We start from the raw sequence: 24,593 nt of genomic DNA on the forward strand, positions 1-24,593 counted from the left end.
TTTGCTTACAACTATGTCTCAGGTGAATATAGACAAGTATGTTGTGGGTAGAAGGTAAGATATTCTTGTTCTTGCATCTATTCTGAAAATGTTTTTTGTTTGTACCTGTGAAAAATTGTGTTCTGTTGAGACAGGGCTTCATGAATCATGCATTGCTTAAGGTGCGTTTTGCTCCTGAATGAAAGTGGAGTGTGTTCTGTGCTGTTCTCAGGGTAGAAGTCCAGTGGTGGAGTGGAGTGTGTTCTATACTAGTCCAGTTGTGGAGTGGAGTGTGTTCTATGCTAGTCCAGTGGTGGAGTGGAGTGGAGTGGAGTGTGTTCTATGCTAGTTCAGTGGTGGAGTGGAGTGGAGTGTGTTCTATGCTAGTCCAGTGGTGGAGTGGAGTGGTGTGTGTTCCTTCTTAACCAGTTCCACTCCATGCACCCCTCCCTCGTTCAATTTTAATTTTGCCCTTGAAATGTGGCCTTCTCTACATATGATCCCCTTGCGTCGCCCCTTTAGTGTGGTGAGGAGGAGAGCGAGCATCTCTGTGGCTTACTCACTTTTTCCCCTAGCAGCTTCCAAACCGCACCTTCTGCTACTTCCTTGAGATGATCAGTTGTCTCAATTCTATTACCACTGTGGGTTGGAGGGGATTCTCTGGCAGTGATGTAAAAGTAAAATAACTAGAGGGGAATGCTATAGAAAGGGCAATAAAGGGCTAGGATTAAGAAAAATATAGTATTAAAGAATTAAATAGTGAGGCCCTTATCCAAGTGCTGAATCAAAATAGTGTTTTCAGCCCATTCCCACAGTGTCATATCATCATTCTCAGAATGGTAACCTGGCAGTTTGAACACCTCAAACGCTCTCTGGCCACGACTCTGCCATTGTGTTGTCTGGCTCCCCCATTCTCTCAGAATGTTGGGTTATCCACTTCCTGTGTGTGAGTCAGTGTCTCAATCTGTCTTGTGCTGTATTTATGGGGAAAGCTGTTTCTGCTCTTCCGTGTTAATCTGAGCCGGGGCCAAGCGCAGGCTGGTTTGGCGCGGACGCTGTGCGGTCGCAGCTGGGTCTCTTCCCTGAGCAGGGAGCCGTCTCCTCGGAAGAAGACAGACGGCTGAGGACGAGCCAGTCGTGCAATCCAGGGATCTGCAGGGAGTGCACGGGGATCCCACAAGAGTGCTGCTTTTGACTTTTGCAAGGACACACAAGCAGGTGTGCCTGTTGGAGGAGTGTCGTGTGTGTTGTGTTGACAGTCACTGAGTTCATTTACTGGAGCTGAACCACTATTGTCTTTGTCAGAGTAATGTTTACCTATTGAACAGTGTGTGTGTGTGTGTGTGTGTGTGTGTGTGTGCGTGTGCGTGTGCGTGTGCGTTTGCGTGTGTGTGTGTGTGTGTGTGTGTGTGTGTGTGTGTGTGTGTGTGTGTGTGTGTGTGATCAGGTCTTTTCCTGATAATTTCTTTTTTGGCCTTAATGAATTCCTGTTGATAAGTGTTGTCCCTTTTCTTTGCCATCTAATCATTTGAGTAGAATTGAGCCTAATTGAGGCCTGTTCCATGATTAGATCTGTGACAGCTTGTTACAAACCAGCTTGAATGTAATCTAAACAAAGACTTTGGGAACCATGCTAAGGATTATGAACCAACATCAAGCCACTAGGAATGATCTCAGTATCTCTTCCCTCAACTGTACAACAGATTAGAGGACTGAATGTCATATTCTTTTCATCATAAAAATATTTGCATTACATGGGGGGTGGTGTTTGTGGTGGCTATCTTTATTGGAACTTGATGTTGTTGACTCTTACACTTTCTTGACTGCAGAGTGACCACTGCTCACCCTGTTTACTCTCAGTATTGTGAGAAGTCCTTGGTTCCTTTGTTTGCGGCGGTCTCAACTGGGTTTAGGTTGGTGCGGATAAGTGGGGTTTGCCTTTGACCACTAGTCACCTCGGCTGCTCTGATGTTCTGAATCACCGTGGTGATGCTTGATGTGGACAAATCTGAGATGGTGACAATCTTCTTTTGTTCCTCGGCCAAGTGTTTACAGCAAGTCAACTGGATTAATCCAAGTAAAAGCGTCTTCCCTCTGCTAATCCACATCCTCCCCTGCGTGTGTCAGCTTTGATTAGGCAGGATGGGCTCAGGGTGTAAACAAGTAAGTGAGCTTGAGAGAGGGGAAGAAATAGACAGACAGACTCAGAGTGACAGAGATGAGGAGAAAGAATGGAATGGACTGTGTCATAGTTTCCCAGGTAAATATCATTGTATTTTCAATCTCTAGAATTAAAGTTGTTTTCAATGCAGAATTGATGTAGAGCTGCCAACTCTCACACATTGAGAGTAAGATTCATTAATTTGATTGGCTCCATGCCCTCTTACACCAATCAAATGCGTGAGGGTTGGCAGCTCTGATGTAGCACTACATCAATTGGTGTGGCCCTTGTCCATAGGCAACCTTAAGAGACAAGTCAAACAGTTCTTTCACCTTGAATCTGCTATTTCACATGATCCTTGTTTTACCTGTTGAGTTATTTAAGACAAAAGAGGCAATACCGATTACCAATTAGCAAAACTATAAATTTAGCCAACCAGTGAAATGATTGAAAATGTATTAAATCAGCTTGGTGAACCAAACATAGTCAGTGAAGCGTGGCCATAATACCCTGCCCTCCTCTTTCCACTGAATCTGCCTTTGTTTCCCCCCAGTTTAGTAGTGGTGATGGTGCTGTCTGCTAACTTTAGAACTGCTAACATTAGCTTTAAAGAAAAAACAGCTCTACTTATCTTAAGTTAACTATACCCATTATACTCCACCTTAACTCAGAATGCCTTAGCATGGTCTGTTTATCTTGATCATGAATGTTGTATTTGTCTAGAGTTTTCTTAAATAGACTACCTGAATGTTATTCTTATTGTGGTCACAACCTTTGAGTCTACAGGATATCTGTCCGTGCACTTTATCCTGGCTGTTCACATATATGTGGGATATGGTTTGCATGTCTTGCCAATGAGCAGTGCTTTGGTATTTCTAACTGTTGATTTATATTGAAGCAGTCAAAACATGTTTGACCTAACTAGCTCATACAACCACTAATGAATGTCTTTGTAATCTCTCTTTCTTTTTCTCTCTCTCTCTCTCTCTCTCGCTCTCTCTCTCACTCCCCCTCTCTCTCTCTCAGTCTCTCTCCCCCTCTCTCTCCAAGCTGAAAAAAGGTTTGTGGGGGGCTAGTCATTATATTTGTTACATTTCTGAAGACAACAGTGATGTCTGGCAGGGAGTCCTCTAATGCATCTGTCTCCATTGAGCTAAAGGTGCCTCTGAAATGGAGGGCAGACGATAGTCTTAAAAGGGTAAGCACAGTTGCCCTAGTAACTCCAGCTGCCACCTGTGGTTGAATAGCAGATTTTCTGCGAGACTGGGTTGTTGTTACAGGGGAATTGAGTGTATGTGATGGAGCTGCAGCAAAAGATATGGGACCACATAGTCCATAGCCTTCACACAGTCAAGGTACTTCCAGGTTTTAGGTAGAACAAGTAAGAAAAGAAGAAATAGATAACATGTCTTATAGTGCTTGTGAACTTCTACAAGTTATGTTTTGCACTATGTCAGAAGAACACACAGAAACAAAAATAGGTTATAGCATACCAGTAGACCCTCCAGATCATTACATAGGAGGAGTATACTTATCTTTACCATTTTCATGTGAATGAAGGTTTGAACAATTAAATAAAGGTTTAATACATATGTTTTCTTTCCATGTATAGTATATTTTTATGATATACAGTAGAAGTCAAGGTGATATGAAAGAAAGCCCATGAACTCCACTTCCCATTAACAATAGTGTGTGAAGTTAGGACCTTTAGGTCTTATAGATTGAACTGGATGGTTAAGCTGAATGCTGACAATGAGCACTTTGTGCTAGTGGGATCGACCTGTAACTTCACCCCTCTTTCAATCGGGTGTGTGTATGTGTGTCATGGCAGGGCGTCGGTGAAAAGGCCAACTGTGTAAAGAAGAACAATGATTTCTCTCACACTTTCTTTTAAGAAATGTTTGCTCGAATGTGTTAAAATACACAGAGTGTGCTTTCCAGTCATGCATGTGTGTCTGTGTTTTTGTTAGCATGTGAGGGAGAGTGCATTTTTAGTCTTGGGGTGCATGTGTCAAGATACAACACTTCTGTTGTGTAGGAGCATGTGTATAGCCCACGTTGCACGGCACGCGGTAGGCTAGTATTGGAAGCTCCTGTCGGTGCTCATCTGGCACTGACAGAAACAGCAACTGCGTTGTAATTGCAGATTTGACAGCAGGAGCTGCTGTGACATGCAGACGTGCCTGAGGGCACAAAACAAATGCTTATAGCAAAAAGAGAACGGTGAGTAGAGCTCTGATAGTCTTGCCCTCCAAACGCAGCGCCGCACCTATCTGCCTCCCAACTCTTCACTCTGCCTCTCACATACTTATAGGCTGTGTATATCACTTCATATCAGGTAATGCTGCCATATTAAATAGTTGAGCCAAGGACCACAGATTGTGGCTTATGATCATATTTCAATCAGCCTCAATCAGTTCTCTACTTTATCCATATGAATGCAACAAGTGCATACTGTATGACTGTCATGACATACGATTTAGGGAAATGTTTGGAAAGGTCATTTAGATGTTTATACATCAGAGAATATCCTGTAACCCTACTTAAAACCAGAGAAAAAGAGATAGCTTTAATGTTTTTTATATGGCTAAATATTACATATCTTTGATAAGGATTTTCTTCTATCTTGAATATAACAGTACATTTGGTGAAGCTCTCTTCTGCTCAATGATGTGTGGGTATTGTAGTCAGCTTCATGTTTAATGTTAGGTTAATAGGATTGGACCTGTTTGCGCCACCTGCTTTGTTAAGGCGAGGTCATTCACCAAGCTTAGACTTGTGTAATGAGATTATTTACATGTTTACATGTAAGTGCAACTGTCATGACCCTGCAACAGGCAGTGTGTGTGTGAGGAACTGTGAGCAGTACAGAGGCCCAGTCAGCATTTTTAAACGGTCTGTGCGCTGTGGGAAAGTTCTGTATTCATTAAGTGGGACTTGGAGTTAGCCCAGAGACAAGAAATCTGAGACCCTATGCAGAATGCCTAAAATGGTCAAATGTATACTTCTGTGTTGCTTATGCAATTGTGTCTCATTATAGCCTCACTAAGCTTAGAGCAGCAGAGTGGAAAAGAGGCAAATTACAAGATTCTTTATTACTTTAGCTTTATTACTGTCAGCAGCTGGATGCAGGTCCTGGGATGGAGGAAGTGGAGACAGGCCGGCAGATAGGCAGATTTATGAGCAGTTAGGCATTACTGAAGGACTGCAGAAATTGCATATCCTGTAGTGAGCCCTTGTGCACTTGCCAGGAGAAAGGAGCCCTTATGAGAAGGTATTAATCAGTAAGAGAGCACCTGATGACTAATGGATAGGGTATCGGTAAGGGGCTGGGGTTTGGCCATCACCACAGGGACCAAAGATTATATGATGACAGTCTAACAGGAACTGACACATTATGCAATGATTGCATGTCCTATATGTTTGGTGTTATAATAGCTATTATATGCAGTAGGGGTGTGAATCTCTCATGTAAAAGACGATACGATTCGCATCTAGATACATGGCACGATTCGATACAAGAAAATATACATGTTTATAAAAAACGATTCAGTATGATTCGATGCGATTCGATGCAATTCGATGCAGTTCAAGAATGGAAAGCATTCTGAAAGATTTTTTTTAGCATTTGCTCATGGTGCACATTAATTTTATATTATCAATTATCATGGTCATGGTTGTCAATTAGGCTAAAAAAATGTGTGAATATGATTATCTAAACTGAGGTTTGTTTCATATACTGTATTGAAATGAAAAAAGAATAGTCTACATTTCAGTCAAACGCAGCAGCCAAATACAACATAAAAATACATTTTTATAGACTTTATAGATCTATAATGCCCAGTCTGAGTGACTATGAACAAAATCATTGGCTAATAATTTGTGCATCGTTTTAGCAGCAAGGGCCAAATTATTATTTAACATTAAGCAAATCCCTTCATCAAAGGTAAGGCTACTCTACAGACTATCGTTGCTGTTTAGGAATGCTATAAGTGTTTAATTTCGCGCTGGATTTCGAAAAACAAAAGCCGACCGAGTGCAAGTTGTCACATGCTTAAATTGCAGTAGATGTATGGGTAATGAGGTAATTTGACAACTTTGGGCAATGAATGTAACCAAAAACGAACTGCATTACCCACAATTCCGTACCACGTATAGTTTCAAAACCGAAAGTGGGACGAACGCGCTGCTTGGAACGTAAATTGACCTCTGAAGTTCGCCTACAAAAAAGAACCAAAACGGCCATCTTTGCCCATATAAGGAGATCCGGTTCTTAATTGAAGCTAACTACCTATGGCAAGTTGCATTGAAAGTTAGCTCTGGGGTAGCAAAAATCTAAGTGTGCCGCCTTCACGTACCGGAGATCACAATATCCACTCAAAGGCAGAGGACAAAAGTGTGTTCAGGAAAACGTCTGCATTTCAGACTTTTTCATCCCCGCGAGAGTTTAACAGGTGCGATAATTCAAAATCCCCATGTTATTTTCCCATAGGAAAAATCGCCAGATACCGGATGTCAAAGATGGCAGCTTTTTTGTAGGCGAACTTCAGAGGTCTATGAGAGTCTGAGCTTTTCTTTTACTGTCTATGGTCTGAGCGAGCAGAAAATGTTGTTAACCGATTCATAACAAGTAAATCGATATAACGACCGGTTCATTTCATTGTTTTTCCGATATGGCGATTCACGTATCGATGTAGCCGTATCTTACACGTTAAAAACGGATACCGATACGTATCGATTAATCTTTACACCCCTAATATGCAGTATGTATAGTAAATCCTTTGTACTCTAATGACCTTATACAGATGACTTAGCCTACATGTAAACAAAACATGTAGGCTACTCTATCACCGAAATGAAGGAAGTGTGTTGCAGAGAGTTATTTAGAATAATTTTCATTGTTGTATAATATGTTGAGAAAATGTTTGGCCTTGTGGACAAATTGTGTTTATCATTTGTTCAAGCAAATGGTCAAGATCTTGTACCTCCACATTGTGTCCTCTCTATACCTTGGACTCCATATTTGTCAGACTTTGATCCTTGAAGTTGATTTAGAGTTGTTTTCTTTCTTTCTACCAGCCCTTTCATTTCCTTGACATTGCAACACACTGTTGACCAAGTCCTTTGTAGAATAGTGAATAATGAATGACCAACAACAGGTTTTAGCACTGTCTGTGACAGCTGCCTAGAATAAAAGCACTCTGAATGCTGACAATGTGACACACTGTTGACACTATACTGTATACATATGCACACAAATCAGTATCCTTTGTGATAAGTTTTAACTGTGCTAGGTAAAGTTTATTCTTTAGGCCTGTTGTTGTGCTGTGTAAAGCAGTGAACCGCTGTAAAAAAAAAAAACAGAAACAAATGTGTATTTCAATTGTAAAGGTAACAGTGAAACAGACGTCAAACAGGAATTTAGAAATTACAGTATTATAATAATATATTGAATACACAAGTGTATTTCCTCTTTTGATGCATTAGTCAGTGGTTTAGGAGAATGACTGTCTTAAATTGCTGGCTTATAGCTTATGAGACCGTGTTCAAATTCTGTGTGGCTGGCGGAGGTGGCAGAGGTCTGGCAATCATGAGAAAAAAGGACTAGGAGTGTTTATGGTGGCGGACTGCTCCGCGCAGTGGGCAGACAGATGTGAGCAAGCTTGTAACTCCTCTGGTCAGCTTCGAGGAACACGCAATTCTCAGGGGGACACTGCTTGCTGGAACTGCACCGTTTGTCTGCTGGACAGCTACTGTTGTTTTCTCACCCTGTCCTCTGCCTAATGTTCTGTGAGTCATGTCATGGGGCATGTAAAGGAATGCCTTCATGAGCTGCGCTCACTTGGGTTCTTTCCTCCTATACGTCTGCACATGTTTTAGTAGAAAGTGAAAAGGAAATCTGGCCTTTCTCCTCAGTAACATTCTACTGTTCATTGTTGTGGTTTGCACAATGTATTTCACACATTGACTGTTTAGAAATAATGCTCTCTAGACATGCGTTTGGGCCCAAGATCTCAAGTAAATGCCACTCTGTGATAGGTTTAAAAAGCACATTTAAAAACCTCCCTCAGCACATTAAAGGAGTTACCCTGTGAGTGCTGATAACTTCCACTAATCACATTAGGCGTAGTCTTGCCAAGGCCTGGGCAATGACACTTGGTCTGTTTGCGTGATGAAACTTTATCAGTGGCAACAATTTATGAGTCTAAGCATTCCTGGCCATACAAGACCTCGTTCCAAGAAGGCAAGTCTTGGGCCCTATAAATACAAGGGCCAGCAATATTGTGCGGCTAAATATAAGCTCCTCTGTCCCGCCTGCAGTGGAGACACACAAGGCGAGGAGGAAGCTGTTTCTTCTTAGGCCGGATTTCATGCTCCCTCATCGATTCACTTGGCCTGTTGGCTGCCCATTGTAATTGTGTAATCAGGCATGAGGCGCGACTGCATCATGAGGATTCCTCAAAGGTCACACCGACCTGTTTCTAACCCGACGTCACAGCCACCCCAGACGTCTTGCTCTGACTCCCAGGGAAATGCTATCGATCATCACGCCATTATCAAGAGGGGATTTACTAAAAGGGGGCCCTCTGTGCCTGCACTGTACAAGCACGACAGCAGCAGATTTCCTTTCACTTTGTAAGAGCCATATATATGTGACATTTCACAACAGACATGGTGTCCTGTAATCTGATGTCTTTCTTTAGGTTGTGCACCTCAAGTGAGTGAGGGGCTGGCTTGGCGTGGGTTTGTTGGTAATGCAGTAAGCAAAAGAGCATCATTAGGGAGGGCTTGGCATGAACACATACCCCCACTGTTATGGATTTAGTTACTGATGTCATCATTCCGGGACAGCCAGGCTGGAACGTGGCTGAGGTTCCTTATGAAAAGTGATTACATGACTTGCCGCTGATCCTGTTCGACTTTGTGCACCAGCCAAAAGCCTCTTTGTGCCCCTCCTCCCTCGTCTGCCCTGTATGGCTACAACCCCCGGCCATGTTGACACTATGATGAATTATTCAGTGCAGCTGACAGACGGTATTAGAGCCACACCTCAGATGGGGAATGGGACGAACTGTCCGCCTTTGTCTTCTGGGTCTCTCTGTTTCCGTCTGTCTTAGTCTTAACCTTCGTATGGCCTCGGAGAGCAGATTATCTATCATAGCCATAGATCACAAGAGGTGCTCATTCTGTGAAGGTCAGGGCATTAATATTGGTTCAGTAAGTGATGCATTTACGATAGCTGTTCCACTTAAAAATCATGCAAAGCACATTCTGCCTCTAGTAGATGATGTTTTTAAATATTGAGCTATCTCAGCGTGTCTTAGTCCTGTAAGGCTGAACGTGGTAGCTCTTTCCTCAGGGGACATGGCCATCAGCTGAGAACCCTCCGAGTGTCCTGCCGGCCACTCTGAATGATGGCCGAGGGCCTCGGCATTCCACTGGGCCTGAGAGGCTAGCCATTTGGCACTGACCGCTACAAGGATAATACCGGCTGATTTACTGTGTCAAACTGAATCATTTTAGTCTGGCAGTCTCCCCTGAGATGCACCCTTCCAGCAGAGTCCCCTGGGCTTGTTTCAAATGCAGCAGCGGAGAGCCGCTTCTGTTGAACTCAGCAGAAGCACTGATCTGTCTGAGGATTGGGTTTTGCGGAGCCGAGTGTGAGTTATGGATTGATGTCTCGGCTAATTGAAATTGAGGAGTTTGAATAGAGAAATGGCCCATATGCCCAGTGGCAGGCCACTCTGTTTTCACAGCTGTGAGGAGCCGTGAGTTGTGAAGGAGTGCTGCTACTGACCAGACATTTCTGCACAGAATTTCCTGTTCACAAACCACATCAAAGCACATTAAAAGAGCTTTAGAGTGACTTGGCCTGAATGTAAGTGTAGCATGAGCATGTGTAGCATTAGGAATATTTTGAAATAATTATCGTAATGTCTTAAAGCAAAGTGGTCTATTTATGAATGTGGATTTCCAAAGGTTAACCAAAAATTCAACAAGCACTCCAATAAAAAATCTGAACATTTCATTTGTGTGCGTTCTGGTTGTGAGCTGGGAATCAAACACCTATTACACAAGTTAGACAAACAAGCATTCGTTCATCTCAGTGGCCATCCATGTGGTGAGTACAAAAATTGGGAGGTGTGTGATCAACCGAAATGACACCAAGCACCAGCTGACATGAAAACCCTTTTGATGCATGAGTTGTGCAGTGCACAAGAGATTGGGCTACCTATGGAAGTGCACAACACACAACTGTAGAGCTGTTTGGAGGTGTACAAAATATGCTGATTACCGAATGAGAAGAGGTTCGTAAAAAGATGTAATGTGTACATTAAGTTCATCAGTGAACTGAGTTGACTGTCTTAACATGTTCATTTCTTCATGTTGGAATAGCTAAGTGCTCCTAATTGAGATAATGTTCTTTATGTGTTTCTATTGCAGTGCAATGTCTGCCAAGAACTCCTCTCCGCTGTCTCCATGTTCTGAGGGAGAATTTGGGAGGGGTCAGGAATCAGAGAAATGGGACAATGAGGAGAGAGACAGGAGGACTGACCTGGACTCTGACATGTCCCCCACACCACCACAGCGCAGCCAGTCACCTGTGGAGGAGCAGCAGCCAATCAGCAGTCAGCAACAAGACTCTGACCTGGATGGCTTTGGCTCAGCACAGCAGGTAAGATCACGAGTGTCCACCCAACATTACAGTGTAGTCCTATTTCTCCAAATCAGCTGTGGTACATTAATATGATCAATAAATAAATGTAAAAAAAATAATTTATAACAACATATATAGATTCAGTGACTAATAAAGAGTATTGTGTAACACTAATGTACTATATGTACTGTATAGCCAATTGTAGATTGAGCACTTAGGTTTTCAATATTTGCTGATTTCTAATTGCATTGCAGTCTTTTTTCTGACTTCAATTTTGCAAGGATAGAGTAGAGAATCTCAATAAGGCTATCTTATGCCAAACGGGACGCAAGTGTCTTTGCTAGTTTGTGACCGACCGAATGTTATCAATTCGGCGCCCAAAGAAGGGTCTGCTACAGAAATGGCACACAAAGGTGTGTTCAATCTGAGAGGAGAAGTGTGCTAACAGCAGATGAGCAATTTCAATTGCAGCACCCATCATGTCACAACTTGTAAGTAAAGAAAATCATGTAGTAAATACCTGCTATAAAACGACTGAATGTGGAGTGACCTCAGTCGGTCTTAGATGTGTCACGCCTAGTTTACTGTGACAGTTAGGATCATGAAGCTATTGCTTATACAGATATTGCAATCTTATCTGCAAGATACTGTATGTGACATTGCTAATACTTTACTACTTTCAATAATATATCGCCACTACATTTAATTCAAGGCAAAAAAACAACAACAATAACAGAGATATTACACTTTTTTGTAGGACTCAGACAGCAATAAGATGAGCACCTTGTATTCTCATCTGAACAACTCCAACGTCTCGTCCCCACACAAGCCAGAGGAGCGCCCTGACCCCCTGAATGCTTCTGCTTTCGGGACGCTGGAGCGCCGGAAGGGCAGCCTGGCTGATGTGGTGGACACACTCAAACAGAAGAAGATGGAGGAGATGACAAAAACTGAACAAGATGGTAGGAGACTAATCCTTAATGCATGAAAGACACTGAACACTGAACAACATTTCAGTATGAAAATATGAGCTGCAGAGGTATTGCTAGTGAAAAAAAGTCAGTTTCTCATTTGTGGTTATCGTTCTACTGCATGTTTTCAAACATAGGTTACTATAAATTTATTAAAACCACAAATTCAGGCAGAAGTGCTGGTTGGAGTACTACATTTCTTTTGCTGGTTGGAGTACTACATTTCTTTTGCTGGTTGGAGTACTACATTTCTTTTGCTGGTTGGAGTACTACATTTCTTGTCAATGAACTATGCAGTTGATACTTACACAGTGATTGTTTGTTTCCTTGGTGTATATCACTGAGGAAATTATTTCTAAAAATCAAAGTGAAGTGTTTCTTCTGATAGTGGTACTATGATTTATGTACAGAGCATTATTGTGCACAGGTGTTCTGTCTGATCGAGTTTAATGCCGTAATTTTACCCCTAAAACCCATAAATCTGTTCTAGTTTGTGGCAGGGTTTCATCATGCTTTCATCAAGTTTATGGTTTCTTTATACTGTTACATTACAATGGTTGTAGATACATTTTGTTATGGTAATTGCTCTTTATTGAGAACTTTCTCTTCTTATCTTTACTTTTCAAACCTTTAAATGCTTTGGAACCAGTCAATCTTCAAGCAGTGAGACAGCCCCAGGCTCCCTCTTAGAACTATCGGAGAAACATATTTTCCCTTGTGATCCCCTGGGGTCAGAGCTACTATTGGATCATTTCAATAGATGGAGCTGAACAGACTTGTTGCCACATGTGCATGGTGTAGATGTTCTTGTATAGTTAAATTAACTCCTTCATTTAGGAAACCTTATACAGAATGTAACTATGATAAGAAAATATCTGATTGCCTTTTTACCTCGTGGCTATACTATAATTGCAATGTTGGCAGACAAATATCAGCATTATTTTATTTAACATACATAAAGTGCCTGTTTCAATGAAATGTGACATACAGTAGATGTTACCGATTCAGTACGGCCATATTTTACTCTGAATGGGTACCAACAGTCCTCCAGCAGAAAACAAACAGCTGAGTAGCAGGTCCCAGAGTTGCCTTGTCTTGCCTGACGCCAGGGACGCAGATGCTGCATTGATTGTAGAGCTTTCAGATTAAGTAAATTAGACCAAGTAAAACAGACTTTGATAACCCTCTGAGCACGATAAGATTTATTCACAATCGTTATGAAGGACAGTCTTTGCAGGCACTTGCTAAAACAGAAGTGTGGAGTTAGCAACGCTCAATGGGCCACTTCACATGACTGAAAAACTGACCCAAAGAAGAGCCGGAGCACACAGATAACTTGTAGACTGTTTGAGGTGCAAACCACCAAAGGTGTGACACACAGCATCTTCATCAGAGTCAAAACTAAACAAAAGAGATGTTGAGTTCTTTATACGCTGTAGAAAAGTGGTGGGTCAAGTGTTATGTTTCACATTACAAGATGGCAAACAACACAATGATTGGTCAAGGGTCAAGATGTCATTCTTTGAATTGTGGTCAAATTATGATTGTCTGGCCCTATGGTTGGTAAAAACATAATCAATAATCCTCTAAAAATGTCCTGACTTCTCAATCATTTCTGTGGGAGATCAGAAAGTACAACTTCTTCATTACTCTTCTTGTAGAAGTACAACACTATAGTCGCTGTAGGCAAAAGAAAGCAGCTTCAAGGAGACATCCAGTACAGACTGTGGGAGTCCTGTACCTGCTGTGAATGTGCTGCCCACACACAAAATAACATGCAGACAGGGAGGATGTCTCTGCGGTGTTCCCAATCCGAACATATTGATTACAGATCTCAATACTACAAATGATTATTTTAATGTATTGCATTTTCAGTAATTTAGTAATCAGTAATCATCAGAATGAAATGACAGTTTAGCTAAAATAAAACAGAAATATTTTGGGGATCTTCACTTCATTTTTTCACTTGCCGCTTTGTGCATTGCCTTCCCCCATGTGACTACTTTTCAGCTTCTGTTGATGTGAATAGGTGTTTCCCTTAGTGGGCTATGCTGTCCTCGAGATGCAAGAAATAACCTGTCCCTCATATTGTATCCTTGACTGTTAACATATTCTTTTAGCAAAACATCTGACACTTCGAGCTTATTTTCCCACTGTTGCGGTTAAGCTAAAGAAAAAGGTAGAAAATGTTATGGAAGAGTTTTTGTCAATAAGTTGCCCTGTGCCAGTTTGTAATTGATTTTTTTAATGGACATTAATAGATGTCTTTTCATCTTCTCTTTGGCTTTCTGTTGCTCAGTAGGATCCATCTGTCTAAATGCTTGGTAGTGTAGGAGCAGGGCTAAAAATAAGATGGCAGTTTACTGTACTCAGCTCATGCGCTGAGTATTAAGGTGTGTGTGTTCTACTGCATTGATAACGTAATGAACACTGAAAAGTGAAAATCTATGTCACCAAATGGTATTTAGATGATATCGTAGTGTTTGTTATTTAATATTTGCATAGACACAAATCATTCAAAACTGCTAATTTTATCTTTGTGTACTGTAATCTTCTGGAGAATTTGGTGTACAGTACGTGCATACCAGAAGTAACAAAACCAGAATAATGATGTGGTCAATTTTAGCTCATGAGAATTTTGTACAGAATTATATTTCCAGTCCCCCCTAACACTCTAGCCTTGTTTTGTGGATAAGGGAGGGAGCTCAATAAGGGAGAAATTGGAAAGGTTTCCGAGGGGGTGGATTGAGTTGAGGGAGATTTGCTGTGATCAAATGGAATAAAATCACATTAGTGTAACAGCCCTGACCCCTGCACTCACAATTGCACTGTGGTAGCGCAGCACGCCGCCACTGACTTTTCGAATGGCCATTCACTCCCTGATTGTCCAAAGTGCTGTAAGTACTTGTGAGTGTTCAGTTGAATGAGAATGGCCTTCACCTCCAGCGGAGGGCTCTGTTTGGGAGAGAAAGGCAGGCTCAGCTGGAGATGCTCAATTAAAGATTGGGCTCCGGTGCTCAAGTAACATGTTAGGAGAAATGGATTGTTTATGAAGAGCATAAATGAGGTGTGCACCCTTAAGAGCTTTTTGACCTTAACATAACGTTTCCAAAATCATTTTGATGGCACATAACCTCATAACATGATGAACCTCATAGCACTTCTGCCATTGTCTGAGCGGCTCTCTGTAGGCAATTACCGACCTAGCAAATCCCCCCCCCCAAACACACACACACACACACACTCCGAAATCCATAGGCCATCTGTTGTCAACAATCTGTTATACACACACACACACACACACAAATCTATAGGTTCTATATACATCTGTAAATTCAATGTAGCCTACGGAATTCCACTGTATTGTACTTTTGGTATAAAAACATACCATTACAGATGTGCTTGATGTGCTCTTACAGATGTACAGATGGGCTCTTCATAATAGTATTGAAAACTCACTGAGGTAGGCTAAATTAAAACAAGGTCACTTAATATAGGTCTGTTATCGTTTAATCTGTCCTAACACCCTTGTCGGCGTCCATTAGGCTACAGAACATGTTATCTCTCAGATTATGGCTGGGGTTCTGTCTTGACCAGTCTGCTCCATAGTCTTTACAATTAGAAGAAACACTTTTTCTCATCTCCAAGTCAAACCATCAGAACCAACCAGTAACAGAGAAAGGGTGCTGAGAGAAGCCTGAATAATATTGGGAAAGATTTGGTGTTGATGACGTGTCATTTGCGTGTGCTGTGACACTTCTCCGCTCCCTGGTGACATGGGTGAAGTAGGTCATGTGAAGGTCATGAATTGGATTTCTCTTTCCTGGCATGATACCACAGTGAATGTGCTGCTGTTCGCACACAGACTTTACAGTTATGTGTGTTTATAGTCATTTACTTTACTTTACAGTCATTATTTAGGTATACAGCATTGTGTCATCATCACAGGTTTGAGGGTAATGATTCTCTCGCATGACACTTTTCTGGAACTTCTGGAACCCCCCCCACACACACACACACACACAGTTTCTCCCTGCTATCATTCTGTTGGGGTCATGACTGGGTGCATCCCCTCTCACCCCTTGACTCATGTAGACTTGGTGTATAGGAAGCCAAGAATGTTATTGCTGTGCCTGAACCCCAACGTGGCCTGGGGTTCTCGTCATCAGTGATGGGGGCAGCAGCTGGGGAGCCACATCAAAGGGGGCATTAGGCCTGGCCTCCCGAGTGCTGACAATAAAGCTCATTCTGCTGGACCCTGACTTTGTTGGGCAGCAGTGCTGACAGGTCATTTCAGCATGGCTGTTGCTGCCACTCCAACCACAGACGCAATCCAGTTAAAATGTGTGGAGTCTCACTTCCCTCTTGGCTGATTAGGAACATTATCTGTGTGTGAGTGTGTGTGTGTGTGTGTGTGTGTGTGTGTGTGTGTGTGTGTGTGTGTGTGTGTGTGTGTGTGTGTGTGTGTGTGTGTGTGTGTGTGTGTGTGTGTGTGTGTGTAGTGGAGGATGGAGCATTGGAGATTCAGAACATTTGCTCTGTGTGAATGTGTGTATGAATAGGTGTATGTAGGGGCAAAAGGTTTTGTTGCTGTCACATGTTCATCCTTCCCTAATAGCTGTGTCACCCAAATCTGGTAAGATGTCACCTGACCCCAGATTGCCCTTCTTTTTTCTTTGTCAGCTGACACTGTCCATCAAGGTTCAAGGCATTAATCTCAGGTGTTAATCGGCATTGTGGGTCATCCCGGATCACATTGTGTGACACATCTGCTCCCTCCGAGGCCAGGCCGGTAGAGCATGGGCACAGTGAAAGCCCGCCTAGAGAATAGGATCAGGCTTAAAGTGCTCGCGGCAGATTAGCAGTGTGTTGCTGTTGGCTCCATCCCAATGCCATGTGTAAAACCTCCCCAGCAGGAATTACTCAAGTGTAAGCACAGTTTTACAGAATCGCTGGCACTCCTTAATTGTGGCCAATGTATTGTATTTGAAAGGCATTAAGTTGAAAGGAAATGTCCATCTAGCACTACTACAAACCTGCTGCTCTCCCCCGTTTGCAGAAAACAAATAAACAAAAAAACAATTCTGCAAACCCTCTGCTCTCAAAACACCTCTGAACAGAAGAGATAGTGGTTATTGCTACTTTAAATGTGTCCTACTCCCTGACAACATGGATGCAGTCCTCCTATAGATGATGACTGGATTTTTTGGAAGCTTGGAGTTATTTTGTAAGATGGGTCTTAGCATCAGATAGCCCTGTCACCAAAATCAGCCTTTATGGTCAGATGTCTTGCCAATCAAATGATTGTTTGGAAACATGGATTTGAATGGACAGTTTATGCTGTGTGTCTGAATGTATTTGCTAATCTGGGAGTGAGCTGTGTGTCTGTGTGGCCGCACACGAAGCAAGAAGCTTGTGGTCATAGCCCAACCCCTCTTTCTGACCAATCAAAAGCCTTATTCAGCCTTGCGGTGGTAGTTCTTTTTCTGTTCTCAGCCAATCATGTTTCAGATTTGGTTTGAAAGCGAGGAGGACAGGTCAGCTGCTGAGAACCTCTGACAGGAGTTCATATAACCCCAAACAACCTCAGGCACTTCTCACTCATTCAACTTTGAACAGGCAGTGACTGTAAGCAAAAAGCATACAAGAAGTTGGGATTTGAGAACTGAAGACCTTAGTTATGTTGTACAGAATCACGGAATATTCTGTCTTGTACATTCCACTCCTGTCCTCTCACACTCTCTCTCAGCCCTGGCTGAGTTGTGGCTACTGTAATGGCTCTTGTGCAGTGTGAGCAATGGGGAAGCTTGGCTGGCAGATGTGACACACAATATGTCAGCATGTTCTTATCACAGCCAACACTTAAACATTTGCAGAGAAGCCTGTTACTGCTGTTCTTGGAGGTCAAGAGAAGGGGTAGACATAAAAGGATATGTTGCTATAATATGTGGTTTGTAATAACTAAACTAGAAGGGGACACATAAAAGTGTGTGCATGTGTCTGTGTCAGTGTGTGTGTGTGTGTGTGTGTGTGTGTGTGTGTGTGTGTGTGTGTGTGGTAGTTATGGGGATAGCAGCTGCTGCCACTTGTGCTGTTTTCTCTCTTCACAGGGCCTTGGTGTAACTCTAAGCCAGGTGATACATATGTCCTATTTGCCCCAAACAATGCTCTCAAACAAGGCTGACAGATTTACAGCTCCTAATATCCTCCAGATCTACCACATGCCACGGGTGTAGAATGTCCAGAACTTATCATTGGCTTGGAGTCCTACCGCTATATTCTGATGTGTACTTTAATAGCTGTGCATAGTCATAGCCAAGAGGATTTGAGCTTAGTTGCTGGTCACATGTAGTGTGGTGTGTGTGTGTTTATATGTATCTGTTTGTGTGAATGGATGACAGAACTAGTAGAGAGAGTTGTAAACATTTGTTTATTCGTATTTTAGCAATTATGTTTAAATAGAAGGGAGGTAGCTTTGTTTCCTATGTGAAGACACATCTTGTTACAAACGGTCCGATTAAGATCCATCTACGGTAAACGTCTTCTTCTCCTCTCCTCTTTCTTCCTGACTTTTCCTCGGCCGCCTCTCTACCCTACCCACCCCATCACCCCTTTTCGTCTGCGCACTTTTCGGATATGTTTATCAAACCGGAACATAAATCCTGTTGGAATTGTGCGGGAATGAACACAGATGTAGCATGGAGTTACAGGTTGTATTTTCTTCCTTAAGTGCTTTCGTAAATCTTGGCCCTTATTCTGCTTTATGTGAGCCCCGCGAGGAGAGTGTTTGGCGTGCATGACACTTGAGCTACTCTGGCTCAGGCTGTAAATATTAAGACCAAGTATACACACATGCACAAAGATATTGTGCACTATTTTAACCTGTTTAGGTATGGGGGACAAATTTTGAGATTTTCTTTAAAATGAGCAGGATGAAGAGGATTTACTGTTCTGTAAAATTACGAGGTCTCCAGGTGCAATGAGATATCTGTTTTATTCATATCCTGTCAAATGTGTTCTCACCATAGACATACCACCCAGAGACCACATGACAAAATAACCCTGAAATGAAGTGGAGACTTTCCGTTGTTGTTACATGTTGATAATATACATTCCATGTGATGCAAGGCAGCATTAACTTATTTACAATAACCATAATCCTTCGTAAACAATCAGCACCTTAATTAATGGTCTTGAATCCACTAGTTGTACTTCCTGCAAGCCTCTCATGACCACTATAGCAGCATATGTTTTCCGAATGCTAAGCCTCACACAATACCCATGTCCACATGAATACAAGTCCTTTTGTTAGGATCAAGTACACAAATGAGGCATTGTCCATTGAAACATTTTTAATCTATAAAAAACCCTATGGACCTCTCCCTTCTCAAATGCAGAAACTTTCTCACAGAACAAAATCTCATTAACTGTATGTAGGTCCACTTGCCCCTCAAATATGTTGTGGGCTGAAATTCAGGTACTAAATAATTTCTCCTAAATTTAACTGTAAACTAAAGCTTATGGGTTTTATACTTATAAATGTTTCACTTCTTTCATTTTGCTACTTTCTATATGTTTATTAGCCTGTATATAAAATACATTAAAACACTGTTAATGTTAACATATTTTTTTTGTCATCCACTAGAATCGACTTGCATGGACAGATTTCTTTCAAAGGACTGGAAGGAGAGAATGGAAAGGCTGAATGCAAGTGAGCTTCTTGGAGAGATCAAAGGTAAGGCATCACGTTAGTGAGCTGTGTTTTAATAACATCAAGACCATATAATGGGACATTCCTACACATACTGGGCCAATCCAACTACAGCAAGCTCTAAAATGCATCATCTTATAATATTCAAATATTTACAAACAATTAATAACCTACTAATTGACTAATACTTTATATCAAATCCACTCTTTATGGTTTTATGAGTTTTTCTATGTCATCTGTATGGGGTTATTAGCAATTGTGATGGCTGGGTAAGATACAAAAATCTGTGTGTTCTTCATTACAAAAGTTAAAAATGTGTCTCAGCAAGGGAGCAAGGGCTTCATTTTGTGGCAATTTGACAGTCTATCTGGCTTTGATCTAATAAAGAATGAGCAGACCTCAGACTCAGCACTCAAGACTGCAGTGCAACTAAGTCCCGTCGTCATGGAGGGGGGGGGGGGGTCCTGGCCAATCCTGGAACTCACCTGTGCCCGCTCTGGATGAGCTTGGCTGCACCAACCATCCCTACAGTTCTGCATAAAATTCCACCATAATCCCTGAACAAAAATAGATTGATTTTGAACACAAATTTAATGTAGTGTATGGGTTTGTCAATATACTGTAGCAATTAGCAAAAAGAACTGTAAAATCTGTATGAGCTATTCTGTAGCCTATCAGAAACATTAGCTAAGCCTTAAAGGGATATTCCACCATCTGGGGAATTACACTCATTTTCCACCTCCTCTTGAGGTAAACAATTGCTCCATGTTCATCCAGCCGTTCTCTGACGAGTCTGACGATACCACTTTTAGCTCCAGCCTAGCGTAGATCATTGAATCGGATTAGACCATTAGCATCTCGCCTGCTAGCATCACGTTTAAAAGTGACTAAGATTTCCGGTAATTTTCCCATTTAAAACTTGTCTCCTCTCAAGTTAGAAAGTGTAATAAGACCAACGGAAAATGAAATGTGACGATTTTCTAGGCTGATTTGACATGGAACTATACTCTCATTCAGGCGTAATAATCCAGTCACTAACCATTTGTCTGCCCTCCGCTCAACCTTGTTGCTGGAAGTTAGCCTTAGAAGGGGACTATTTTCAGGTGCTGCATGATATCATTGTGCTGCTGCGCCCATGGTGTTCCTTGATTATTACGCTGGAATGAGAGTATAGTCACTTAAAAAGAATGGCATGTTTACCAATCCAGCATAAAACTGTACACAAAGCTCACGATCTACGATGACATAACTGCTGTTGTATCAAGTCTTTTGTGTTTTGTGTCCTTCAGACTATTTCTGTCTGTGTATCCCTTCGGGACATAAAATAAAATTACCAAAACATTATTCATGTTGGGAAATGAAACAATGTTTAGTGCCCCTTTCCAAATTAATATTGAAGAAATTGAACAAGATGGAGCAAAGATGTGACATACCTGTGTGATTTTCACTTATAGACACAGATACTACTAATGACAGTGTTTTCATGTCATCATACCCATTGTTACATTACAGTATAAGAAGTTATTTAAGTTGCTCACTGTTGACTCAGCCTACAGCTTTGTTTCATGGAGAGGAAAAGCTTTCATTGGATGTCAATGGGTGCCTTCTTATTTCTCAACACATTCTCATACTCACATACTACAAGTGCATAGTATCTATGACAAACACACACACAGACACACACACACACACTCACTAATTGTCTAATGCAAATATGACCCTTTTGATGTACAGTGTGTCAGTGACTATGACCTCCTGATTGTGCTTTATATCACATCAGATAAAATGAAAAATGAAAGCAGCATTTATTTCAGGGGACACACCACCAACACATTTCACCTCACCCTTAAAGAAAACCTCAAATGGAAGAATGTCCGCATTTGCACAGGAATGTAAATGCTGTTTGAGCTAAGATGCAGGGCCTGCCCTGAAGTGAGTTATTGAAGCAAGCACCCAGCCATGGTGAACATTCTAAATAAGACACTTATTTGCAGACAATCTGCTCTCTCTTCAACCTGGTCATGAAAGTGCATTTGACTCTCCCTTAAAAATGGTAAGCATTTCCTCTATGAAAAAGAGAGAAAATAAACACTCATTATAGAACAGAAAGTGCATTCAGTCTCACCTGGACGTCTTATATAAGCAAACATAAGAGGGCTTGTCAGGTTGAATACTCCATGTGTACTGGTGTTAGATAGGGCTGACTTCAACCCTCATTTTTGAGATGTAGCCTCTTTCTGTTTTCAGTTTTATGATGAACTGAACTTGTAGCACACTCATCACCATTCCCCAGTTCCCAACCTAACCCCCCCCCCCCCCCCACACACACACACACACACACACACATACAAGGTAGAAGTGGGATTCAGAGACAAGGGGATCTCTGTTCCGTTGAACTAGACTCAAAAACATGCTTATCCAATCGAATGTTCCCTATTAATTGTCTGAATGTACTGTGACAGACCTCTTAAGACCGTCCACAGGTCTTTATCTTTGAAACCTCTCAGATATGAGACATTTGTTAACTGCACAGCTATTTCAGTCATATGTACCGGTATATAAGATAATGCCCTAGCTTTACCAACCTCAAAACCTACAAATCATGTTGACCCCTGAGGTGGCTGTCTTGCCGTAGCTAGTTTGAATGCCATCTACAGTACATACAGTAATCATATAGGAACGCCATGCATTTAAGGCTGCTGTTCCAATGTTGCTATTTCACCTATAATAACCAACATGTAGCTACTTGAGAATTGTGTAATAGCAATTATTATTTCTATTTTTCTATGTAATTTGATAAATGAGTGTGGTACCAGGCTGCCTAGCCTTGGCTAGAAATTCATCATAGCTGTTATCAAATTACATCTATATATATTTATATAAAAATACATCTATGTTGAAGGTCTGTGTTTGTTAACCATTATGGTTCTATTGCACCATTGTCACTCTCAGTAATGGTTCTTCATAGCAAGGATACTCAGCCGGAGATGCTTTACTCACAACTTTGTCATTCAGGGCTAAAGAAATGTTTTCCTTTGCCAACCTTTCAAATCAACTCTACACAATGCTTGTCCATACCTAATGCTGGCAGCACAGCTTGAGATCCAAAAAGGTTATTTAATTTAAATTAAATTAAATTAACAAAATTGCTCCTGAAATAAATCACCTTTTTGACTCGTCCTTTAAAGATATATTAATTGTGAAGGGTGGAGATGGTGGTGAAAAGAGAGGATATCAATGAGAAACAAAAAGAAGTAGCCAATGTCAAAAAACAAGAAAATGTCATCAAAGACATACTAGAGCACAGAGCAGTAGAGATAGAAGAGAGAAGAAGAGCAGAGAGCAGGATAAAAGAGAGAAAGGATAGAGGGATAGAAGAGAGAAGAAGAGCAGAGACCAGGATGAAAGAGAGAGAGGATAGAGGGATGTCTCCATGAGGGCAAAAGGGCTTTTGGGCCTGAGCTAAGAGTAGCAGGCCATTGTAGTGCATGTTGGTGTGAGGTGGGTGTTGGAGCACCCTGCGTGGTCCACATAGCCTCAGGGTCTCTACAAAGGAGAGTGTCTGAGACATGCACACCGTATTCACCACACTACCAAAGTCCACACACGCTCAAAACAGATACAGACAGACACAGAGGCAGGTCAGTAGGCAGAAACAGACGGAAAAGTGTGCCTGTTAAACACTGCATAGCAATATTGTATCTCAAATCTGTTTTATAATAATCTCATTTCTCAAACTAACACCCTATAAGTACTTTTTGATCATTTCAAATTATATGGATTAGGCCCTTTACTTTTCTTGTATCCATTTGCCAGATTAGTTTTGTTTAATTGGCCTCTTCGATTTGTGTCACATCAAAAACGTCATGCATATTTCTGTAGTGCAGTGATGTTCTTTTATTTGGATTTTACATTTTGCTGTGAATGAGCGAAATACAAATTCTAGTTTTGTGAGTAAATAAAGGTTTATCCATATAGACCCAGAGGTCTTGATCTTGGTTATCCGTTTTAATTAGATCAAATGTAAAGCTCAAAAGCCAGAAACCAATTATAGGCAATTACACCCCAAGCTTGGCACAACAAATTCCAGTTAGAGACACAGAAAGTGCATTGTTCCAAGCTAAACTAATCCCAAGTTAGGGTTCCTTTGTTGTCAGGAATGGATGGATGCCATTTGTGATGTCAGTTCACATCACTGTTGAAACAGGTCATTACAACAAACTCATAGGGTGTGTAAGTGACAATCCCAGCATGTTTCTGAATGGACATTGGTCAGTTCTGCTCTCCGTTTTGATGACCTGAAGGGGGAGATGTTGGTTGTTGGAGGGAAGAAAATGGGGGCTGAGTGGCATTCCACTGTGGCATTGCTGTTCAGATGTTTCAAAAGAATATGACAAGGGATATATTACAGCGAATGCCACCAGTTCTCCTGAACCATGTGGAGTTTCACTGGACCATCTGGGACTGTGCATGCTGCTATACCTCTGAAATCATAGCATGTCCTTTGCTCACAGAATTTGCTCAGTAGACAATGCCTGTTGGTTGATAAAAAATGTGATAATACTGGCAACATTTTTGTTATCCATTGATATCTGATGTTTTGGTATACCTATGCTAATTAAAAAAAAATGTTGTCTGTGATGATGAATTAATAGCATTTAATTTCCTCTAATTGGAATGAGGTCAGTAAAAGGAATTTTTCATAAACCATCGAAACCAAAAACTCTGGGGGATTGCACCAGTAACACTGGTTATATTCACAGTCAGTGCTACTCTTGGATTACCATTGAGTCTGCTGATTACTAGCACATGGCCCACTCAGGGATGCACTTATGACTACCACATGTGTGTGCATGCAATATTTACTTTAATGAACTATAATCATTTAAAGCGCCTTCTTTATTTATGGTAACATCTGCACTGATAATTTACAAAACCTTGTAAAACTAATCTAACTAGATACTTGATAATCAGTTTCTTGTTGCATATTGTCAAAATTAGGTTACTTCAACTGTAGCCTACAAAGACAGTGTGCAACTATTGGTCAAACCCAATGACCTAGTGGTTATGCTAATAGCCTGAAGTCTCAGACAGCATTGTTTTTACCATTAC

General features: G+C 41.4%; 1 protein-coding gene across 10 annotated transcripts in view; it reads left to right on the forward strand.

Moving 5' to 3' along the window:
- The window catches only part of LOC143101764 (transcription factor Sox-6-like), a 64,458-nt gene that overhangs the window by 12,002 nt on the left and 27,863 nt on the right, over positions 1-24,593 (forward strand). For 8 of the 10 annotated variants that reach the window (XM_076264988.1, XM_076265030.1, XM_076265037.1 and 5 more), the window contains 3 exons: positions 10,586-10,817; positions 11,557-11,761; positions 19,416-19,505. In XM_076264988.1, coding sequence (XP_076121103.1) covers positions 10,590-10,817; positions 11,557-11,761; positions 19,416-19,505 — 523 coding nt within the window. In that variant the 5' untranslated portion in view covers positions 10,586-10,589. Of the gene's footprint in view, positions 1-2,119; positions 2,143-3,166; positions 3,201-10,585; positions 10,818-11,556; positions 11,762-19,415; positions 19,506-24,593 lie in introns of those variants that run through there. The other 2 variants (XM_076265015.1, XM_076265006.1) reach the window with 2 other exon arrangements.

The sequence above is a fragment of the Alosa pseudoharengus genome, unplaced genomic scaffold, assembly GCF_046254945.1.
Source record: "Alosa pseudoharengus isolate Yale_2024_CS ecotype anadromous, Long Island Sound unplaced genomic scaffold, YU_APseudo_1.1 YU_APseudo_1.1_scf_10, whole genome shotgun sequence".
NCBI lineage: Eukaryota > Metazoa > Chordata > Actinopteri > Clupeiformes > Clupeidae > Alosa > Alosa pseudoharengus.